At 43.9% G+C, this 23,024-nt stretch overlaps 1 protein-coding gene across 6 annotated transcripts in view; it reads left to right on the top strand.

Annotated features, from left to right (window-relative positions):
* GLIS3 (GLIS family zinc finger 3) overlaps window positions 1-22,824 on the top strand; it is a 429,892-nt gene extending 407,068 nt beyond the window's left edge. For all 6 annotated transcript variants that reach the window (XM_036928415.2, XM_036928413.2, XM_036928416.2 and 3 more), the window contains 2 exons: window positions 18,898-19,080; window positions 19,876-22,824. In XM_036928415.2, coding sequence (XP_036784310.2) covers window positions 18,898-19,080; window positions 19,876-20,012 — 320 coding nt within the window. In that variant the 3' untranslated portion in view covers window positions 20,013-22,824. The remainder of the gene's footprint in view (window positions 1-18,897; window positions 19,081-19,875) is intronic.
* The last annotated feature ends 200 nt before the right edge of the window (window positions 22,825-23,024 follow it).

Here is a 23,024-nt window from a genome sequence, read left to right as displayed (position 1 = left end):
TAAGCTTGTTCTTTGGTCTTTTCTTTCTCTTTAGGACCATTCTCTTGCCCAGGCAAGTTTCAGAATTTGGCTGGATTAGTTTCCTGAGAGTTGATATTTGTACATTTTGTTATGGTGCTAATGGATAACTTCTTTTTAAATGCCCTATTCACTCCAGGCTGTTAGAATGCCATGGGAATTCCTAGAACAGCATTTTCACAACCTTCCCACTTCTGGACCCATCAAGGAGAAGCTAAGTTCTATTCATCAAGTGCTTATTGGTCACTGAGTAGGTGCCAGGCAAGCATGAATATTATTCAATCAGTGTACCTTAGTATATGCAATAATAGAAGGTATCAGAGACATCTAGTTTATTCAGAGTGGTAATAGTCAGAGAAGGTTGTTAGAGGTTAAGTCTTGAGTAGAATTTAATTTGAAGATAAATAGTTCACTGGGCAGGCCCCATGGGGAGAGTCGTCCCAGGCAGTGGGGGAGTCAAGCCCACAGGCAGGCACACAAATGGCAGCACGGCGTGTGCCAGGAGAGATGAGCCAAAGGCAGCTTGGGTGCAGCTGAGGTGCCCAGGTTAAGCTGTGGCATAGAGCAGGAGGAGGCTGCGACAGCTTACAAAGGGTTGGGGGCATGCTAAGTGCAATGCCTCCAAATGAAGAAGCCAGCCTGGTATTTTAGGCAAGTCAGCTAGGGCATTGTGCAGAGCAGGGAAGGGAAGGTGGGAACATTACACCTGGACTGATGGGATGATCCTGGACCGCATGTGTAGAACATCTGCACAATAGAGACTTAAATAAACAGTCCCCTTTACTCACATATGACTGGTAAATTGGGGGATGAATCAGAATAATGTGGAATTGTATTTGTTCACTCAGTCTTTCCTAACCAAGAGGAGCTGGGATAGTAAGAGAAGAAGAAAATGGAAAGCTCTCAGCCTAGCCCTTTCACGTTGTTTTCGTAGGAGGTGAAATGAGCATGGCGGCTGGGGCTCCGTCCCCAGAGGTGCCCCCGCCTTGCCAGGTCCCCAGCTGATGGCAGATCACCTTCTTTCCTGAGCACTGGTTCTGTCACCTGTTGTCTCCATTCCTACGAGCCAACATTTCCCATCGACACCTTTGTGCATTTTTAATACCGGCTAAGGAGCCTCTAGCCGCATGGAGCTGGCTGCCCAAATTCCCACTTGATTATTTTGTTACTGTTGGAATTTGAATGTTCATAGAGTTTGAGTGGTCTGTGCCAATCCTGGTTTTCTCAAAGAGTCTATTATTTGTCATATGCATTTGTCCAGAGCACAAGACTCTTCAGGATCTGTTTGTCATGTTAGAGCAGCAGGCCCAGTGTATGGATTTAGTCCTCTTGCAGGGATGTCTGACAGTAAGCAGGGTTGGGGGCAGGAGCTGCCCACAGAGCTGAATGTGCTGCCCCCTCCCAGCTGTTTGCTTTGCCGTCTTTAACGGGTACCTTCCATCCTCCTAACCACAATATGGGTGCTGATCCTCTGCATAGCTTCTCCTAGTTTCAGACAGAGGGAAGAAAGAAGAGCGAAGGACCAATACACCCAAGCTTAGTCAAATGGCTACTCTCACATGTAAGAGAGTCTGGGGACAAGGATATTTCAGTGCATTCCCATGATTAGCAAAATTGAGGTTCTGTTAATGTTTAGTGTCTAGGCATACTGCAGGGTCTGCTAACTATGGGATGGTTTTCAAATCTGTAAAGTGGAGCTGTCTCCCATATTCATTCACACACCGACTGCCTCTTGGGAGAGCCTACGGGCCTCTTTGTGAGGGGTCTGCCCCTTCCCCCATTCTCTTAAGTTTCTGTACTTTTCTGTGCTTGCTCTTATTTCTACCCCTCTGCAGTTGCCAGTTGCCAACAGAAAGATTTCCATCATCCATGATCCAGTCATTAGATTTCATTAGGAAAACCCCCTGAAGCTGCCTTCACAGTCGGGGCCATCTGACATCAAGGCAGGCGTTGCGGGAAGTGGGAGCCTTCTCTGCTGGTCCTGGCTCCTGTGGTTCATGATTTAAAGTGTGCCCTGCCCTGCAGTCTCTGAAGAGGCAGTCAGCTCCCAGACAATGGTGGCATTTTCCCATCTCAGTGTGGAGTGGTGAGCTTGTCAGCCCAGTTCAGACTGACTGCAGCAGGAAACCAAAGGTTTCCAGCCACCACCAGGCCTCCAAGAACAAAACACATTTTAAATGGCTTGTCCTACCAAACAGCTAAACCATCTTTCATGCTGAAGAAATCACAAAACACTGGTACTTAAACGGAATGAGGTGGCAGGTACAAGTTTAACGTCTTCCTCTGTCGATGGCTGTTTACGTACAGTGATTGTGCAACGGTACTTTCCAGAAGAGTTCCATGGGTTACAGCCATGACTGAGCTCATTTCTGGGGGTTTATAGTGTTAAACATTTAAAGGTTATTTTTTAAAGGCAAATTGTAGAGACAGTAAACATACTCTCCTCCCACAGGAAATGTAGTCACATCTGCATATGTGAAGTTGTGAAATAAAAAAGTAATAAGTCTAGAAACTGTACTGCTTAGAATTTAAGCATGTGTCACAACTTCCCTTGAAATCCCAGGAAGACAAGACTGATTGTAAATCAGCAGTGTAATAGACTTCACTGAGAAAGCTGTGACATATTCACAAGGAGAAGGAGCCAAGGCATGCACTTCATGGGATTCTGATGTGATCAGCTGATGTTATTTATCCTCGGCAGTCATAATCAGGAATAATTTGGGGTATCAGCCATGATGTTATTAATGCTTATACAGTACTAGGGATTGGTGATTAGATCCAGAGAAAGTCTTAATTACTCTTATATACTTAATTACTACAAAATCACCCCAAGAGCAGTTTTACATAATAGTATTTGATAAATTCTGACAGTGTGTTAGTTCTATAAAACAAAAGTTAAATATAGGTGGGTATACAGGGTGCAGCCGTCATCTCACCGTGTCGGGTCATGTGGGAGGGGGTAAGACGGTCACCATGATCAGGAGAGCTGTTCGCCAACTGTTTCTGTGAGTGGCTGAACTGTGCATGACCTACATCTGTGACTAAGTGTCTGCACCCAAGTGCACACAGACACACGCACATACAGAGATGAAGCCAATATATCAGGACAGATATTAAAATGACTAAATTAACTATCACTAAATTGTAAGATTCCTCAGGACAAGAACTGTATCCTCCCAGCTCTTCTGCACATATTAAGTACTTAGTAAAAGTTTATTGAATAAACATAAATGAATAAAAGGAAGGCAAGAAGGCAGAGGGATTTTTGTTCGTGACCTCTGAGACTGACGGGGGGAGCCAGCCTGGGCCAGAACTGCGACATGGAGCCGTGTTTTCAGGGCCCTTCTCCTCCTTCGGGGCACTTCCCCCTCCTTCCTGCAGCCCTCATGAGATCCTGGTCACCACCTGCCTGGGACAGCTCCCTAGAGGAAATAGGATGTCTAAGGACTCACTTGTACATTAAGGTAAATTTAACGTAGTACTCCCTCTCACAAGTATTTGCACACTCAGTATCTTGTAGGGAAATGCTGAGCAGGGATAGCCTTGTGGGAAAGGTATTTGGAGGTATTCCCAGGGCCTGTAGATACAAATCCCTTGTTTCCATAAATTCGTCACCATTTTCAAAGCATTCACAGCGACTAGCTTACAGACCCCCAAACTCGTTATGTTCTCTCAGAAGAGGAGAGCACCAGGAGAGGAAATTGAGACTTGCCCAAGATGATATGGGAAGAGAAACAGTGAGCTGTAGAAAAAAGTCCCTTTTTGAAAAAGACTTTGGAGTCAGGCACATCTAATAGGAATCTTATAATCAAGTAATGCCATGTCCTGAATCTCAGCCTCTGACTCTTCACAGGGAGCTATTGATCCCTCTCTTTCAGAGTTGGTGTAAGAATGAGAGAAAATGCCTAGTCACGGTAGATGCTCAGTTAATTAGAGCTAATATTTTGTTGTATTTTTCTTTGTGTACCAGATACTGAGTGCTCTGGATACATCCATTCATGTTGTTAATCCTCACAATAACATTAATAAAAGCATTAATATACCGCAGCCTCCCAGGTCACACTAAGAGATTAAGCACCTCTCCACGAGTCACATGTCTAGTGAATGTCAGTGCTGGGACTCATGACCCTGGTTTCTGGCCAGTCACTTCATCTCATGTCTTTGCACACTGATTGCTGAAAACGTTTCTTTTTTTTCCTGTGCCAATCAGTGTGATGAATGCTTAGGTGCCCTTTTTCATTATCCTCATAACAACACCATACAGAAGGCATTGTTTTACTCCCTCTTTATAGATAAGGAATTTGAATCCTGAAATGTTAAGTAATTTGCCCAAGATTTCTTAATCTTCAAATGGTGAAGTTGGAAACTTGATTCCCAGGACCATTTGACCATGTCTGTGCTCTTGAGGAGTGGATGTGCTGCCATTGTCTGGGTGGGGAGGGAGCACTCACGCTCGTACTGCCTGCAACTACCCACAGCAAGTGTACGTGTGTGTGTGTGTGCACGCGCATGTGAGTGTGTGCACGTGCGTGTGTGTACATCCACTCATCAGCTGTGTTTGCTCAAGCTCATGCTGGGGGTAACTATTTGGAAGCCTGATTACTAAGTCAACAAACCAGGGTTACTAGATTTTTAGCATAGTCCTTAAATGCAGTTTAAAAATTCTTAATTGACTTCTTAAATTAGAAAAGAAAAAATTTACCTGTCCATTTTTTAAGTTGCTTAGAGTACTTAAGCTTATATGTTTTCAGTTGCTTTCTAGCCTTACACCCATCTCAATTGCACTACCCTAAGGTAATGCCTATTAGGATTAGTGAGTATTCTTTTAGACTGTTTAAAATGTTCATGAAATGTATGTGTGTTTATGTACTTGCATATACATACATATATATATATATATATATATATATGTATACGTGCACACATGGCCTGTTATAAAAATGACTTCACATTTTGCATTTTATTTTATGACTTAACATTTTTTTAAATTTAACAAAGTGCATACTTTTGCTTACTAGTTCAATGTATATAGAATGATTCCTATTTTTTTAATTGTGTAATACTTATAGGAACACGTCATCATTTTTTCATGATACCCCCATTGAGAGAATTTGTATTTTTTTCATTTTTTTTTACTTTTATTAACAAAGCTATATTAAGTCTTCTCGTGTATATATGTGCATTTACACAAACACTCTCACATACATATATATCTCTTTGCATATTTTCTTTAGGAAATAAGAGAAATTGGTGGCTTAATGGGTAAACACATTTTCAAATTGGATAGGTACCATCATATATCAGAATCTTCACAAAGGATATGACAGATTCGATTTGCACCAGCAGTGCATTAGAGGGCCTGTTTCCCCACACTAGGTTTTCCTTTGGTCACTATTGTAGTTGAGCATCTTTTCATATTTTTGTTGAGCTCTAAATACAGTTTAGTTATAATAGGGATTAAATAACAGGAAATAATACTTGGGTGTTTATATTATGTATCAAGTAGTTTGCTGCTCTTTCTCCCTGCCAGTCAAGTGTGTCATTTGCAGTATGGCAATTTGTTTCTTAATTGGAACTCAAAAATTTATTGACAACAAAGAAAATATCTAGAGAACTTCTGTTTCATTGACTACTATGACTTCCCTGTAAGTTAACCTAAAAACACCTATAGAAAAGTGTTTAAAGAACATCATTACAGATTTACTGCTGTTTTTTCATTCTTTGGGGAAATTATCAACAGTTTTTCCAAAAGCAAATGTTCAGTCTTATATCTCAAACTCATGAATTTTAGCCTGTAATGAGTAGAGCTTTTAAAAAGTTAAATATTTTCTTACAACTCTTTGAGGGGCTGCTCAGTTGGACTCATCAGGATTGAACATATTAATGGCAATCTGTGTCTTGTAATTCTTGTATTTTTAGTTGGAATTTTCCTGGTAAATATGATAAGCAATTGGTTTAGAAGAAAAAATGTGAATAGCTTTGGGTGGAGTTTCCTTAAAATAAAGAGGAAAAAAACCCACACATAACACATCAGGAACATCTGGGTTTCTGATAACAGGGCCAGTGTGTTAATAAAACAGAATAACAATAAAACACTAGAACTGGCTTGATCTGTGCACATTCAGATCATCTGGGTTCAGAACATGTAGCAAAACAATGCCAGTTCCCTTAGAATTTCTAGTTGGTTTACTTACAATTGTGAGTGCTCTTTCTGATTACAGAAATTTTCCCTCTCTAACCAGATTGTTCTGACTAAATTCCCCATTTCATTCTTTTACAGACCTTATAAGATGCAACTCTATTGAAGTACAAGCATGCAGACATTTTCCTAGATCATTCAAGTGTAACAACCAGCCCCTCCCCTTCTACATTCCTCCACCAAAACCAATCATACCACACATCGCAAAGTAAAACCTTAACTTTAAGCTCTTAAATTTCTTCATCATTATAGCAGGATGACTCAGTAGATCAGAATTAGCCAAGTATTTAACCAAGGTCTTCTGCCTTTGTGGCTCTGGACTGATGCAGCATTTTTATCAATACCAGTGGGGACAGTGACAGTACCTACATTTACACTGCATTTATGTTCCATAAATTATCCTTAGGTTCCAAATTTGTATCAGTGCCTTGTAACTCTAAAGAAATTGCTCAATAAAATAGCCGTTGGATAAATACCTAAAACTTCATTGTAACTTTGTAAAGGGAATAGGAAACATTTCTGCTCCTGTGTAGATATGAAATTTGGAGTAGTTGATTAAGTTCCTTGACCTTGTGATGGTTTCCTAAAAGAGCTCCAGATGTGCTATGGATGAGTTGAGTTGCTTAATTATCCTGACCACTCTTTTTTCTCTTCAGATTCAGTGGCCTCTCTGGTACCAGCAAAAAAGGGTGCCGTAAAGCAGCAAAATTATCCTGGTCACCTGAACAGGGCCAATCATATTTCATCCTTTTTGTTTCTTCTTCCATTAAAAAAAAATATTTCAGTGTTAGAAGGAGGAGTCACTTTATTTTCTCAAACTCTGATAGGTTATTCTGTATAAGGTTCACAGATCAAAGTCTTTGAGCTCAATTGTGATCTCTTTCACCACCAGTGTTTTCACCAAAGACTCTTAACTGTGTGTTTCACTCACTCATTTATTCATTCTGAAATGTATAGCTCCTGTTATATGCCAGGTCCTGTTTGGGGTGCTAAAGCTGCCTCAGTATGGAAAATAGACCAAAGTCCCTGTCTGTCCTGAGTTTACCTGTAACGGGTTATTCTTGGCAAGCAAGGCTTTGAACTCAATAGTCAAAGAATATTTCTCATGGTCCTTACCTATGTAGGCAGGGAATAATGTCATCTATTTCTTCCTGGCAGCACTTGGCACAATACATAATTAAAAGTCAAGAGTCTGATGTACAATGGAATGAGATTAAGCAGGAAAGGAAGGACCCTGTAGACTAGACACACCCATCAGTGTGTGACTCCCACGTGGCAGTGGGAGGAAGTCTGTCTAGCCAGAGGGGTGGAGCAAAGATGACAGGTCATAAATTGGGTTGTCCAGATAAGTAGTCATTGTCCACAAGGTTTGCCAAGATAAAAAGGCATATTTCCTCAAGCCAGATGGAAAGAAGTGACAGGGATTCTGGAATCCAGTGACACTGAAGATCTTCAGGTTTTGCAAATACAATGTTCACCCAACTATCATAAACCCACTTATCTAGATGTCTGTACTCTTTTTTTACTTCAAGCCCAGATTTCATCCCAACATAATATTCTGGACAGTAGATATTGGGAATGCCAAACACTATATAACAGGGACTTAGCTGTGTGCTAAAGGTACAGTGGGAGAAATAATCAAGCCATTGGTGCAACATGAGATGGACTCACTGTTTAGAAAGATTAGAGTGCTGGAAAATTGTGTAATCCAATACTTGGATTCAGAGATGCAAGAAGTCGCCTAGTTAACGGAATGGATATAATGGGTGGGAGTGAGGGGATTGGTTACAGCCAGATAACAGAAGTCTAGGCCACAAGATCAGTATGGGGCCAACAATAAGACCAAGACTTCTGAGCACTCAAATGAGATCTTATGATTTCACTTTGACCAAGAATTTACATGTGAGAGAAAGGCAGTGGGGTGGGCAGGGAGGTCATCTTTATTTCTGTCTATTGATAATATAGTCCAACATCCCCATTTCACACTTCATCCCCTAAATTCCCCAGAGCAGCAGAAAGGGCTGGGGGCCAGCCCAGGGGGAGAAACACTCCTCAGAAGAGCTCTTCTCCCCCATTTCAAATGAAATCAGGGATGTTCTGGGTTTTTTTTTCCATTGGTATTTCATTTGGAAAACTTTCAGAAGGCTGAAAATCATCTAAAGATGTTTTTGGAGCCTCTCAGTCTATAGTGTAAGAAATACCATGTTCAACAGAGACATTTCCAAGCGCTCCGTGCAGAGGCTCTGATTCACTAAGTCTGCTGGAGAGCTGAGCCGGAGCTGGTGCTGTGGGGCTGGCCCACTGTACAAACCACTGGCCTAGTAGACCCTGAAAATGGGGATCAGTGCCCATTCTCCGTGGTTCTTCAGTTAGAGATCATCCAAAGGAAGCAACTGGCTGAGGAAGTAAATGCTTCCAGCTCCTTCTCCCTTTACCTCCTGGGGAAGCCCTGCAAACACAGCACAACCCAGAAGCTGTAGAGACCGGGATGGCCAGCTCAGACCTCAGGCAGGCTTTGAACGTCCCTTTTAATCTCTGTCTGGAATCCTCTTCTCTGCCAGACCATTCTTACAGCAAAGCTTGCTTGGAGGGACACAGGCAGATAGAATTAAATCTTCATTCTTTGCTATGCTTCCCTTGTTCTGCTTGAGGCCCAGTTGCCCCTAAGTAAGAGGGTTGCTTGTGAGCTTTATGGAGCAGAGCTCAACACAACCAGAGGTAGATTTACCTTTGTCCTCAGAGGACATAGGAGGATAAGTAACACCAGGCTTCTAATGAGACATTAGGGGCTCCAATTTTCAGTGGGTTTTACTGTTTGCAAAGTATTTTAACATGTGTTTTTTCATAACTAGTAATTAATTAGTAATAATTATTATTATCCTTGCAGCCATCCAGTAGGAGTACATATATCAGCAATAGCACGGTCCCCAGTCATAGAGAAATCCCCAGCTTATTCTTACCAACCTTGACCAGTGGTCAAAGGGTTCCCTTCCCACGGCCATCAGACAGCGTCTCCAAATCTTCCACCCTCCACCCTCTGGGCCTGACACGTATGCAGGATTTTTGAGTCCTAGGCAGGTGATAGAGTGTGGATGGCAACTCAAGGGCAACTGGGTGCCTAACCCCTTTCAGCTTGTTCCCTTTGCTGCTTCTCTTTTATGGAGAGGCTTTTGCTGACACATGAGTAGTATTAGCCCTCTGACATAACGAGGGGATCATAGGCTCAGACTGACTATGGTTGTCTTAAGGCCACACAGCCAGTGAATGGCAAAGCTGCCTTTCAAATCTCTCTCAGACTCTGTGGGTCTTCCGGTTTTGAGAGTCTATTTGATGTGATTTCCAAATGTTTCACTATCACCATCGAGATTCACTAAACCGTTTTACTATAACTGTATATGCCCACACATGGCAATTACTGAGAGGCACTGCAATTAGTTTGGCAGCTTATCATTTTGAGAATTTGGATGCCATAGGCCACCACGTGTTAGTGTTTGGGGTGGGTTGAAGATACTTAAATGAAAATTGATTGCATCTTTTAACCACAAGCATTTTGCACACACCTTCCTTCCCATTCTGCTTTTCCCATCATCTCCTTGTCCCTTTTGGCCACAAGCTCTGCCCACTCCTAGCCCCTTACAAGAACCTTTGCAGACACCAGTGCAGACAGTCTCCCTCTTCCCCTGCCCTGTCCCTGGGCCTGGGCCTATCACTCTGAGGGCAAGAATGTGGCTCACGGTAACAACTGCTGTCAGCAGCTTGCTGCAGGCAGGGTGAGGTGTGGGAGGGGCACACGCAGCTGAAGGCGCCCGGAGGGTTCCGACTGCAGCTCCCTGAAGCCTGCGACCTGGCAGCAGAAGCTGCAGATGAAAATGAGCCTGCTTCTTGGAACCAGGTGGACTTTCTAAGTGGAAGCCCTGATGCCGCAGTCTCTCTGACCAAGGGCAAGAGGACCGAGCAGGTGTTTCGGCGGCCAGCTTTTAAACCAGTCACGGGGTTCCTTCAAAAGGAATGTACCCAAATGGATTTTTAAGGGCTATTATTTCCATTATTTTCCTCTTTCTTAGTACAGTAGTTGCTTAAATGTCAGTTGTAAATAGCTTGAGTGCTTTGCAAGCTGGTTCAGTTCTAAGCCCGAAGAAAAATCTGTCTTCCTAACACAGTCTGTGAGCTGTTCCTGCAGCTTCCCCACTTATAGACTCCACAGGAAAATGCAGAGGCAGTTTTCCACCGCTTCCAGGGAAGAAGCTTAGTGGAGTTCCGGCTGGATGAAGAGCTGGGTGATGCTGACGACCAGGACCAGGAGCCAAGGCGAAACACGGCGACCAAACTGCGCCGATTCCGCTTTGAAGATCAGTGTCCCTTTATACATAAGGGTGGTGGGTTATGAGGGGAAAGGTGCTTAGAATTGCTTGTGTACTGTGTGGAGTATATAAATACTTCCAAGCTTATTTCATGTTAATGATAGTCGCTGCTGTTTACTAAGGGCTGCTGTATGCCAGGGAGCGCTCTCAACACCTTTATAGACTTTCGTATATCGTGTCTTCCAGGGTCCTCTAAAACAGCTTTTTTTTTAGAGAGGCCGAAGGAGGAGAATTAATCCAAAGATACACAGTTGGTTAATGGGTCATCCAGGATTCACACCCAAATGCAAGTTGTTCATGCAATGGATAGAAATAAAATATGACTAAATCTGAAAACTGGCCAAAAGAAATTTCTGAAATATCTCTGTTTCTATTCTTGAGTGCTTTTAGAATTTTTCAGTGATTAGATGATTTCATAAATTTTATTAATTCAATGCCTTTCTCTCTAATGAAAATGTTTTTAATTTACAAAATGTTGATCCAGTCAGAGTAACTTTGCCTATGATTTAGCAGTGATGGGGTCTCAGCAAAAATAGCAAGATTTTGTTTAAATTGATTTGGTCCACGAGCTTAAGCCCTAGTTGTCTATATAAACCATGTTACCAAACAGACCAGGTTTAAGTCCTAGTTCTGAAATTTGGTAGCTATGAGGCTTTGGGTAAGTTACTTTTAACAGCTCCATTTCTTTGTCTATAAACTAGGAACAATACTACTTAACTCAGAAGTTGTTAAGGATGAAGATTTTTCTATGTAAAACACCTAGGACAATGCCTAACCCAAAGCAAAGAAATGTTAGTTTCTTTCCTTCCTTCTGAAAGAATTCTCTGAGTGGTTGGTATAACACTAACCAGAATGTTCTTCAAAAATCCCAGAGCAAGGAGGCTGCAAATGAGAAAGCTCTGGACTTCGTAGATTATATAATGACTGAGTTCTGCTGCCCATTTGTTTTAAGATGAAGGCTAGATGCATGAGTAATTCCAAATATCTGCCTGTTTGGAAATACTAAAATGGTTATATGAATTTTCCACTTCTCTCTTACCCACATGTTATTGTATAAATGAAGTGTTAGTTATAAAGGTGAGGGATTCAATGGCTCCTCTGCTTCTATCTATATGTCTAAAAATAAGAACATTTGTTTGAATCACTTACTTAAAAGATAGGAATATCAGATAGCCACCTTAGAAGGAATCTTAAAAGTTTTCCAGTATGAGTAGTAAGTGTGTGATTCCCTGGGCCTTTCTCTGACTAAGTCAGACTGCAAACTTCAGGCTGAGATGTGACCCCAGAGATCATATTCTTACGGTCTTTAGGAGCTTTACCAGAGCCTCACCTATGCTTTTCTTACCTTCTCATTGGCTTGTGTCATGAATAACAGAAGGTATTCAAAGGGGGTAGCTCAAGGGTCCCCAGAGAGTAGGAAGGAGTGCACAAAGAGCCATCAGAAGGCTGGAGGAGGAAATAGCAGGGCCAAAGGGAGCAGGCCGTCCACCTGTTCATGTGTCCCTGTCCGTGGAGTGCCTGGATTTGAGCCCTCCTCTTCATGGGCTCAGCCGTGCCCCTGCCCATGGAGCAACCATATGACAGGCCAGAAACCCTACATTTCCTAAACTAACCCACACAATTACTGTCTCTGAGGAAAAATAATTCGAGTCCTAAAGCTCATAAATATATATCCTTCCTTCCACTTGGCTAGCAAACAGACATACCATCAGAAAGCTGAGGCGCTGCCAGCTCTGCCACTGCCACGGACACAAGCCCCTTCTCCTCGGCAGAACTGCTCAGCGCCACTGGTGGAAACCCCCTGCCAGGGCTGGTCCTTGGCAGAGCCAGAGGAAGGCCTCCTTGCCAAATCTGCCATCACGAGACACAGCCAAACAAAGGGAAGCACGGCCAGGGCTCTTTTTAAGACGTTTTTAGAGCACCCATACTTCTTCCCTCTTTGTTGCTTCTCCCTCTTCCTACCTGTAATTCATTCTGGAGAAAAGAAATTGCGTCTCTGCATATCCCTTAAAGAAAATTTCCTTTTTGTTATCATATATGGTATGCAGTTACATTGCTCGTCCTCATTTATATGTTTTCCTTTCTCACTAAAACAAGCTCCAAGAAAGTATGGAGTGTGTCTTATTCACCATGTGTCTCCAGCACTTGAGCAAGTGCTTAGTAAATAGTTATAGAGCAAATAAAAGCATAAGAGTTGAAATGCTTGTGTTATTAGAACAGGAAAAGGGAAATGAAAAGGAACATTATGGAGTGCTGACTATGTGCCAGGCACAGGCTCAGCCCTTCACCTGGATCATCTCTTTTAACACCCCCATTTCACAAAAATACCGTAGCACAGACACGTGCACACATTGGCCAGTGTGTCTTCAGAAAGGTCAAGGGAACAGATGACTCCTGAGATTCGGGCAGTAGCTGAAAACAGCGGAGCTTGCCCTGGATCCCTGACATGGTGCTCCCTGATCTCACAGGAGTTGATCGTTCTCCCATCTGAAGAAATCAAGGGGCCTTGGGAAGTGATTGCTCTCAGCATTGTTCCTGAGGAGGCTCACAGAGAACCCTGCCAAGCCCAGCACTGGTTGGGGAAGTAATTTCGAAGGACCTTGCTGATGCCCATGAGGGACTTATGTGGGCTGTCTGCATCTGTAAGTTGTCAGCATGGTCTGCGCAGAGCCTACCCTGGGGAGGGTCCCTCTCAATTCTGAATGTTGTTCATCCAGCACTTTTCCTGGTGCCCAGAGTTTGGTAGTGACTCCCATCCTCAGTTGGTGGGGAAGTAAGAATTTTGTTTCACAAAGTCACCTGCTACATACACAAACCCGCTGAATACACAGCTCCTGATACCGCACCCTGATGAGGTATGGGCTGATGGTGTTCACTCCATGCATGGGGGTAAAAAGTTGGGTAGAGTTTCTATGTTGAATTTTACTTCATCACATGGCAGGGAAATTGGAGGCCCACCTGTGCCCACTGCCACTCCCAGGGGCCCACAGTCTGCAGGAAAGAAAGTAGGCGACACATTTCTTCTTCTACACCAAGGAGGGACAGGAGAGCCAAATGCCCTAGAAATTTATCTTAAAACAGGGCTCCTCCATTCCCCTGAGGGTTCTGAGTTGGGTGAGCATTTTTTACTTTTCATATTTGATGTGGCTATACTCTTCTTTTTTTTCCATTAAGATTGGAGTGCTAACTTTGCAAGGAAAAGATAAATGTAATAAAGAGTCCAATACACTTCTTATCTTGAAGGCCACAGTCCAAGAATCATTATCTGGCTTTTGTTTAAACTCCTGGTGGGTCATGTGCTTTTCCTTCAGGAATTTAATCAGAAACATTCCTAAAACAACATCTGCTAAACCTGGGAATGCACATGGCCCTAGAGCTGTGCTGCCCGGTACAGTAGCCACAAGCCACATGTGGTTATTGAAATTTGAGGTAATTAAAATTAAATAAAACTTAACAGTTCCTTAGTCACATTGGCCACATCTCACGGAGCTACTGCACAGTGAGGTACACATCATTTCCATCACCAAGGACAGTTCTGCTGGGCAGGGCTGCCCTAGAGAACACCCTTCTGTTATCACATTCAGTCATGCAATCCCTTTCTCCTCTAAACTCCCCGGCTCCTCATCTACTTTGGGAAGGAAATCAACATCCAGCTTCATGAGCTGCTTGGCCATCATTAGCAGCAAGAGTGGCTGTAAACTCCTAAGCTAGCCTATAATCACAGCGGCATTGGTGCCCACATGTGACAAGCAAGAGGAAGATTTTGTAATAATGAGTTCAGTGGTATGTGAAGCTCGTAGACAATATTCAGGGGGAAAACAGAGTATAAAACAATATACATAACATTTCAGTTTTGTGTGTATGTAACTAGCTGTATCTGGATTGTGGAAATAAGGGTCATTTTTCTTTGTTTCTGCTATCCTATCTTTTCTTGTTGGTATGATTAATTCCAAATATGTTTAATAATTAGAAAAGCAGGTCTAATTTTAGAAAGGAAAAAAAAAAACTTCCCCAAATTGTCAAGAGGAGGAATGATTATGCTTGACCTTCAGGAGTTGCAACTCAGGGTGGAGTCCATGTATCTGCAAACTCCTCCCTTCCCCTCGACCCCCTCCATTTTTGGAGGTACAGTAATTTCTCAAAAGGGGAAGAGACGATAGTATAACGAAATGCAACAACTAGCATTTATTGGCATCATAAATTTATGTGTGCCTTCTCATCTTGTTATAAATGTACGTCCTCCTGCTCCAGCTGTGTCATCAAGCCTCAGGGATGAGGGATACTATTTCTTTGGTCTCTCCAACAGCATCTTGACCAGCACTTGATAACTATCAGCGGCTGATTGGCAGATTGGCTGACCTTGCTGTCGCCCTTATGTTTTAATGCCCACAAAATGTGTTAACATTTTGCCTCATTTTGCTTTGAGTCCGAGAGGTAGTGTTCCTTCCAAATTTACTGTAAGAAATCCAACAGCTGGAATACAGGAGTCATTCATCAGAAAATGAGTTTTCTCGTGTTCAGTTTTCAGTGTTTGTGTGGCGAGGCCTTAATGGAATTTTTTTAAATTTTGTTAGTTTTATGGACATAGCACTGGGAAGAGGGTATGTTAAAGCTCTTTGATTTGAGTGACCACAGCCATCCACACCAGTGTATTTGGCATCTCTAGTAACTGGCTTCTTGGAGGGAGAGAGTTCATAAAGAGGATTTTCTTTCCCTGAGTTGGCTGTGAGAGCAATAAAACATGCTTGCAGGGCCGTTCTGGTTTTGACTGTTTCTCATGTCAGCCAGGACACCCTCAGGCAGGAATTACAGTCCACTCTGCCTTCTCTTTCTGATCCAGATGGCCAGGGGACACCGGGAGATGGAGCCCAGAATGTTGGATTCAGAATTTAACTTCACCACATCACAAACCTTGTATACTCTTACACATCACAACAGTCAAATGTAAATTCAAGCATGGAACATTTCTCCTCTCTTAGAAGCAGGAGAGAAGAGAGGAAAGAGGATGAACTGGTTTCCCACAGAAGACCAGTGAATCTCTGTCACTGTACTTGACATACCTGAATGCCTAATGTCCCTATTTGAGGAACTGTGGGGGTTTAGTAAGGAATGTCTTCTCTTCTTGGAAGAGTACTTTTACACTAAGGAACTCTTATCAGGGATTTATGGCTGACAAATTTTAGCAAAGCCAGCATAGGGATATAAATAGCAAATATTGTCAATTTTCCTCAGTGAGGAGACATTACATTCTAATAAGTCAACCATGATGGTTCATGGTACTGTTTTCCTCCTGATGGATCTGCCATGTTTACATGTGCCAGGCCACCACGTACCCAGTCAGGTAAGGCCAAGGAGCCTCCCAAACCACTCAGCCGGCTTTACAGGGAGTGAGGGCATCAGGAGGCATGGCAGTTAGTGCAGGATCTAGGAATCCACATGGCCAGTAGGTATACAGCTCAGGTCTCTTAGCCAGTTGAGAACATTCTAGAGGATTCCACCTGGAACCAGGGAACAGCCACATGCCTGCTGCTGTGTCCATTCTTACATTTGGTTATTGTTGGAGGGCTTCATTGTTGCCTGTTTGAATATTTTATTTCTCTTAATAAACACTATTTATTTTTGAAAACTATATTATTAGAAAATAATTTCACCTTTTTATTATTTTACTTATTTAGCAAACACATTATATTAAAATATATATTATACAAATATTATATAATTAATTATTTAATCAAATTATATGTAACTATTCACTCATTTAGTCTTCATAATAACCCAGTAAGATGCAGGTACTCCTTCAACAATATTTTACAAATTTGAAAACAGACATTGGAGGCCAAGTAATTCATCAAGACTACACAGTTGGTGAATAGTTGAGTTAGGATTTGAACCTCGGAATTCTGGCTCAAGAGTACTTACTCTTCACCACTACTAAAATTCAGAAAAATGTAAAGCCAAAAGAATTTTTAAATACCTAAAGATAAGCATAGTGTTGCCTTGCAATCTATCCTACATAGACTTTGGTGTAACTGAGCCTAGTGTCCATATTGTTTTGTATGTTGCTTTTTTTTTTCCATCTGAACCTTATAATGGTCTTTCCATGTTGTTAAAATCTCCTTGTCAATACTATTTTAATGGCTACCTAACATTCCTGTCATGTAAATGTACCACTTCCTGCTTAATCATTTTCTATGGTTGGCCGTTTGGGCTCTTCAGGATTCTCTTACGACGTCTTGTACTGTGATGACTAGCTCTAGGCAGAATTTCTTCTGTTATTTGGAGTATACCTTTAGGATGCATTCTCAGAAGTAAAATTCCCAATGACCATGCTTAGGTTCTAGACACAGGTTATCAAATTGTTTTCTCAAAGACTTGTAGTCTTTTGCCATGTCTGTAAGACTACGCAGAAGTGACTTCTTCACTATTCTCACTCTAGCACTGAGAGTGATTTCTAGAATCCTTGCTAATGCACTAAGTAGAATATAGTATTTTATTGTTGTCTTCATTTTTATTTCTTTGATAGCCAGAGGATTGACAGTTTGTCCATATTGGTTGACCAATTATGTGAGTATTTGAGCTGTGTGTGTGGGTCCTTTGCCCATCTTTCTATTGAGATCATACAGGAAACCTTTGGTAGTCAAAAAGAGAAGAGCCAGTAGTTTCCCAATTCTTTCTTCTGCCTTGTCATGAATTTCCTTAAGTATTCCCTTGTCCATACTGCTAACATACATTTATTCTCCCCAAAATCTTATGTGGATTTTTCTCTTGACTCTTTACAAAATATACTACTATCTGCCTATAAATAATATTATTATTTTGTTTTCTACTATATAAGTGTGCCCCATGAATAAATCTGCATCGATCCCTCTGTCTTAGATCATAACCTCTGCCAGCCGTGTCTTTATGGGCAGTCCAGCACACATTCTAGGGTGATACTCCCAGCAACCTTAGAGCAGACTTCCTGCCCAAGGGCTACCGAGCCTTCACACGGGCTTCCTCGAGAGTGCCAGCCAGATACGGTGGGGCTGTGAGTGCCGCAGGCTGCATGTGCCAGTGCACCTTGGGTGCTTACAGGGAACTAAAAAGAACCCAGGCTGCACCTCCCCTGCCTTCTGATCGGTAGGTGAGGAAGAAGAGGCAGGTCCAGTGGAGGAAAGCACCCAAGACTAGGAACCCAAAGCCCAGGAATCATAGAAAGTGTGTTTCCCTCATTTAATGCTTGTGGACGAAACGCTGGGGCACTTCCTCTAATCCCTCCTTTTCCACTGGAAACACAGTCGTAATATCAGTAATAGCTGACACTTTCAAAGCACTTTAAAATGGCACATGTGGACTTCATTATCCAGTGACCCATTCAGCCTTCATGGTAGCCCAGTGTGGTAGACAGTGCCCACCCCACCGGCACAGCGACGCGGAGCATCCGCACAGGGTCACAGCTGTCCCTTCTGTGTTCAGCAGAGGCCCCACTGTTAATGTCTAAAAGCAGGTTATACTCCAAGAAAATAGTGTGTTGACTTAAATTTATCACAAGGCAAGAAGGAAGAGGAAAGGTAAGGAATCATAGAAAGTGTGAAGAATCACAGAAAAGGCCCACATGGGGCCCTGAGGAAAACCCCATAGCATGAGGAAAAAATTGGAAGGGATGAGCAAAACAGCCTCAGAATGTTGCTGATTATTTTCAAATAGTAAGAAATCTTTCCTCATATTTCTTCATGATATATTTGTTCATGTGCAGTTTTCCTGTTTACTGCTAAGATTAATGATAATAATAAAGTATATTGTAGCACATCCCACTATGGGATACTCTGCCCCTGTCCAAAATAATGGGGAAAATATGAATGTCCATTGATTAGTGTTAGAAGGATAGATGAATGGGGACAGGTGGGCCTTGATAAGAGCGTACTTCAGGTTTTTGCCAAATGTGAAAAGCTGAGTAGAATATAGGATAAAAGAAGTTAAGGAAAGTGTGCTCACAACCTGGTGGGAGGGACTGGGTAGGAATGTCCTCCGAGGGTCAGGCCTTCAGTCTCCAGGACTCCTTGGGGAGCGGGGGAGGCTGGGGAGGCTGGGGAGGCTCGAAGCCCGTCAGGTTCCGGCACTGGAGCAGGAGTTAACGACGTCATGAGCCAGCAAGCTCTGAAAGCCCCCGACAGCAGAGGAGCTTCTGCCAAGTGGTGCATTTCAGTGCCTGCTCAGAGGTTTCATGGGTGGGCTGAACATTTTATTGCTTGAAGCCAGGCTGAGTGAGGGCCAAGCTGGGCTGGGATGATCTTTGGAACTCATGCCCCACGGTGGCTCACCACCATGCTTGCATTTCAGGATTTTATGGGCAACTGCAGACGTTCTGCCCCCCGCATTACCCCGACTCCCAGAGAACCGGGCCGCCCAGCAGCTCTTGCAGTGTTGTGCCTTCCTTCGAGGACTGCCTGGTCCCCACGTCCACGGGCCAGGCTGGCTTTGACGTTTTCCACAGAGCCTTCTCAGCTCACTCGGGCATTACAGGTGTGTGGGGTCTGTGACTTAGAAACTGGGGCACACCAGGAGGTGAGACCCAGTGAGTTTCCGTGACCGGCCTGGACTGTTCTTGACCAGCACAGGACCGCATTGCATCCTCCTGAACCTGCCCCTGAAATGTCTTTCATCCTCACCTTCCTCTCCAGTCCCCCTTTCACCACTGCAGTTTGGGTGCCACCATTGTCTCTCCCAGACTGGCTTCCAGTAGGGCCCTGTAAGTCAGCTCCTTACTGCACCACTCTGCCCCCACACTACCGTGAGCATTGCCTTCCAAAAATGAAGGATAAAATAAGCTACTTTCCTGCTCAAATTCCGTAGACCATTTCCAGCCACCTCAAGAATAGAGTCTACTTTCCTCAGCAAGGCCTTCAAAGCTCGTGGGTGAAGCCCATCAGACTCTCCAGGCAGGCCTTCTGCACATCTCTGCGTGGTTGGCAGCTGGGCCTCGCCAGCGTCTGTCCCCGCCTGCCCCTTCCTCTCTGTCTTTGCTCTGTTTCCTTCTCCTGAGATGTTCTCTCTTTACCTCTCCGTCTCTGAGAACCCCATCCTTCTTTATGACTCAACATTAATACCATTGCCTTTCTGAAGCCACCCTCCCCTCCCTGAGAGCACTTTACTTTTACTTCTCCTCAGCCCACATTTTGTCCCAAGAGTCATTTTGTCCATCTGATGGCAAGTCCCTGGGGAGAGAGCCACCAAAGGGCCAGGGCGGCATGTGCTGCGCCGCGTGCTGGGTGGGGTGGCCGGCAGGAGTGCTGACTGCCTGTGCTCTTTCCCTTCCAGTGTATGATTTGCCTTCAGGCCCCTCAAGCCTCTTCGGGGAGCCTCTTCGAGGTGGGCCTGAAGACACCCCGTTCTTGCAGATCAGCGCTGTGGACCGCTGTCCTAGCCAGCTCTCCTCTGTCTACACTGAAGGCTAGAAGCTCCCCTGGCTTCTGCTTCCGCTGGCACCCGGAGCCTTTTTGTTGCTTGCCTTTTGTTTCCATACTCAGACCGCATGAGAAAGGATGCCAGCCAAAGCAGCGGGACCCGCCAAGTCGCCGATGGGTCTTCGGAAGGCAGGACTGGGTGGCCAGGCCTCTGCAGGAATGCTCGCAGTTGCTCCATTTTCTCTCTGGGTTTCCTGCTGACCAGCAGGACTGTCTCTTCAAAGGGAATTTAGAGTCTCACTCTACCAAATACCTGTTAATTCTTGGCTATTAACCCTCAAAGGACACCAGTGAAATGATGTGCATGTGAAAACATTCTTTAGGGATCACCCTTGCTCAAAACTCCGGATAGGGAAGGAAACCCAGTTGCCAGAAGCACAGTGTACAGCCCCACCCAGAGCTCATGCTCACTGCTGGCTGATGCGAAGCCAGGCGCGAGGGAAACCCATGCCCAAAAGGCAGCATGGACTAGAGCTTCAGGAGGCCATGGTTTCCCAGCCCCGGCCTGGCACCACAGTAAGCTGGCTGCCTCTCTCTCAGATAGCCCCATGCTAACCAGCTGCTTCTCAGCATTTCTCCCAAAGCAAAATAAGAAGGCTCTGTCAAGCTCAGTGCCTTGAAAGGCCCTGCAGCTTGTTTTATATTCAAGCTAGCAACCTATCTTAGTTCTTTCATTTTAAAGGCTTGTTATTTACATTTTTAAAGGAAAAAACATTTAGAGGTCTGTTCTTTGGATGGAAATAATTAATCACCCCAACCAGATACATTTTGCCACCGCTATAGCTCTGCCTGGCCTCACCTCGAAGCTCGTGTGAGCACCCCTGGGCTGTTAGTCTTGCATTTAGCAAAGGTCCCCTGAGGGACATGGGGTGGGAATACCCTCCTTCCAGGAGCTGAAGCACAAACCCTTTAGGGTTGACTGTTCAGTGACCCCACCTTGAAGACCTTGTTCACAGGAAAAGATCACTTCGCTGGTTCACCCATTGCCTCCACTCTGCTGCTCTGCCCAAGATGCTCTAGAAGGTGTGAGAACAGGGACACATGGCGGTTTCCCAGGTTCTTTCAGAAAACCAGACTAGGGATGCCCAATGTCCAGTTACTTTGCACAGCCTCTGCTCACTTCCTTTAAGACATCAACTCCTCTGTCTCTCCCCTGTACTTCTCCTTTCTCTCTTGCACTGTTCTGGCCCTCAGCTTGACTGTGATTCATAGGGGCCCATAGCCACTATTGCCTGTGAACTCTTAGCAAGGTCCACCCTACGGTAGGTAGAGGGAACAGTTCTGGAAAGGTGGGCAGAAGAAAGCAACTTATTCTGAAACTGTGGTTTGAAGGTCTGGAATTTTCACAGAGCTCTTGGTAATTTGATGTCAAACCCAAATAGGAAGCCATTTTCTGGGACACCTTCACAAAGCTGTTAAAAAGACCCAGAGTCCTCTGGCATAGGTTGTAAAGATCAGCCAGACCCCAGAGATACCAGTAAATTCTGACATTCAGTACTGTCACGTTTCACGGTTTCTTTCCTCTCTCTTTAAAAATGTTGCTGAACAAAACAAAATGAGGCTATTTGTCAAACCGAGATAATTATAATCTTCAACAAGACAATGAAACAGCTTGGTGTCAGACTTGGGATCTGGTGACAGTTTGTATCCTGACAGCCTGGTGCACAGTCAGTAGTGTTCTCCCTAATTCTGGACTTCATCCCCACATGCAGTAGAATGAGGTGAATAAGGAGCCAGGTGCAGGGTCTATTTGCATAGTGCACTCACTCAGTCCAGCTGCACTAACTAGTGAGTTCTGATCTCAGAAAAGCCATCAAGCAGACGTCCGAGTCTCCAAAAGAGATGAGTTATTCACTTCACAAAAATCTGCTTCGCTGTACGGAAGAATGCTTGTCAGGCTTCCTTTCCAAGTGAGCTCTCAGACTGCCTGTGTGCAGACACTGTGGGACGTGTCACTTGGCCTAAACAAGGGTATGTGCATGCTAACTCTGGCTTCCCTACTGTGTCCTTTGTCACACTCTGGAGAGAAAGGGAGAAAGGTAAGTTCTGGTATCTTTAGAGAGACAATCTACCTGTTCTTAAATACTGAAGCCTTGTGAGGAGAACACAAAACATATTTCATTTAGGAGGGAAAAGATGAAAAGGCCAGGTTGTTCTCACAGCTGATGTCATCAGCCCTGCCTTATGGCTTTATAGGATTCACGAGGAAAGGGGGAAGGAGGACAAAGCCAGAAGGTGAACCGCAGAAAGCATGGGTGTCCTCTCCCTCTTTGGCCGGAGGAGCTGCTCCTGCCCAGGCTCTGGTCTAACTGTGGCCTCACGGTGGCCCTGCCCCTCTCTTGCCTTAGTGGTGCTGGGGGGCATCGGGGAGCCAGGCAGCAGCCACCACCGCAGGTCCTCCCAACTTCACAGAACTGGGGTGGCCCCAAGGGGCACTCGTGCCTGCACACAGAGCCTGCGGGAGTGGCCCAGTGCAGCCTGTAGGGCTGAGGGCCCCTCACTGCCCCTTGTGTTTCCCCACGGCTGCAGCTTTGAGTTTAGGGCCTCAGGACGTGACATTCAGGCTCCTTCTAGACTGCATATGCTGTCCTTAGATTCCAGAATCTCACCTGACCTTAAAATTTGTCCCTTGCTTGCTTTCATTTTGCACAAGGTTTATATACACTTTCTTCAACATTTGTAGCAGTATAAGTGGAACTTGAAAACTTCATTCCCTTCCATTTCCTGACGTTTTCAATCTTGATATGTAACCATTTTCATAAACATCCAAACAGAGATTATCATCCCCCTCTTAAAAAAACAAGGCTTTTGTCATTCCGCAAAACCAATTATCCTATTACATTAAAAAAAAAAAAAAAAAAAAAAGAATGCCTAGAGACATCTCATTTGCTGCATTGTCTTAATTCCCTAAAGGGACTGCATCAAAAATCTCAGTTGCAATTTAGCCTCTGAGCAACTGTTAAGTATTACTTAATATTTTCTAGTCCTGTGGGTTATCTTCCT

Source organism: Manis pentadactyla, chromosome 3, assembly GCF_030020395.1.
Source record: "Manis pentadactyla isolate mManPen7 chromosome 3, mManPen7.hap1, whole genome shotgun sequence".
NCBI lineage: Eukaryota > Metazoa > Chordata > Mammalia > Pholidota > Manidae > Manis > Manis pentadactyla.
Note: the sequence above shows the minus strand (reverse complement) of the source record. Positions and strands in the feature narration are given on the sequence as shown.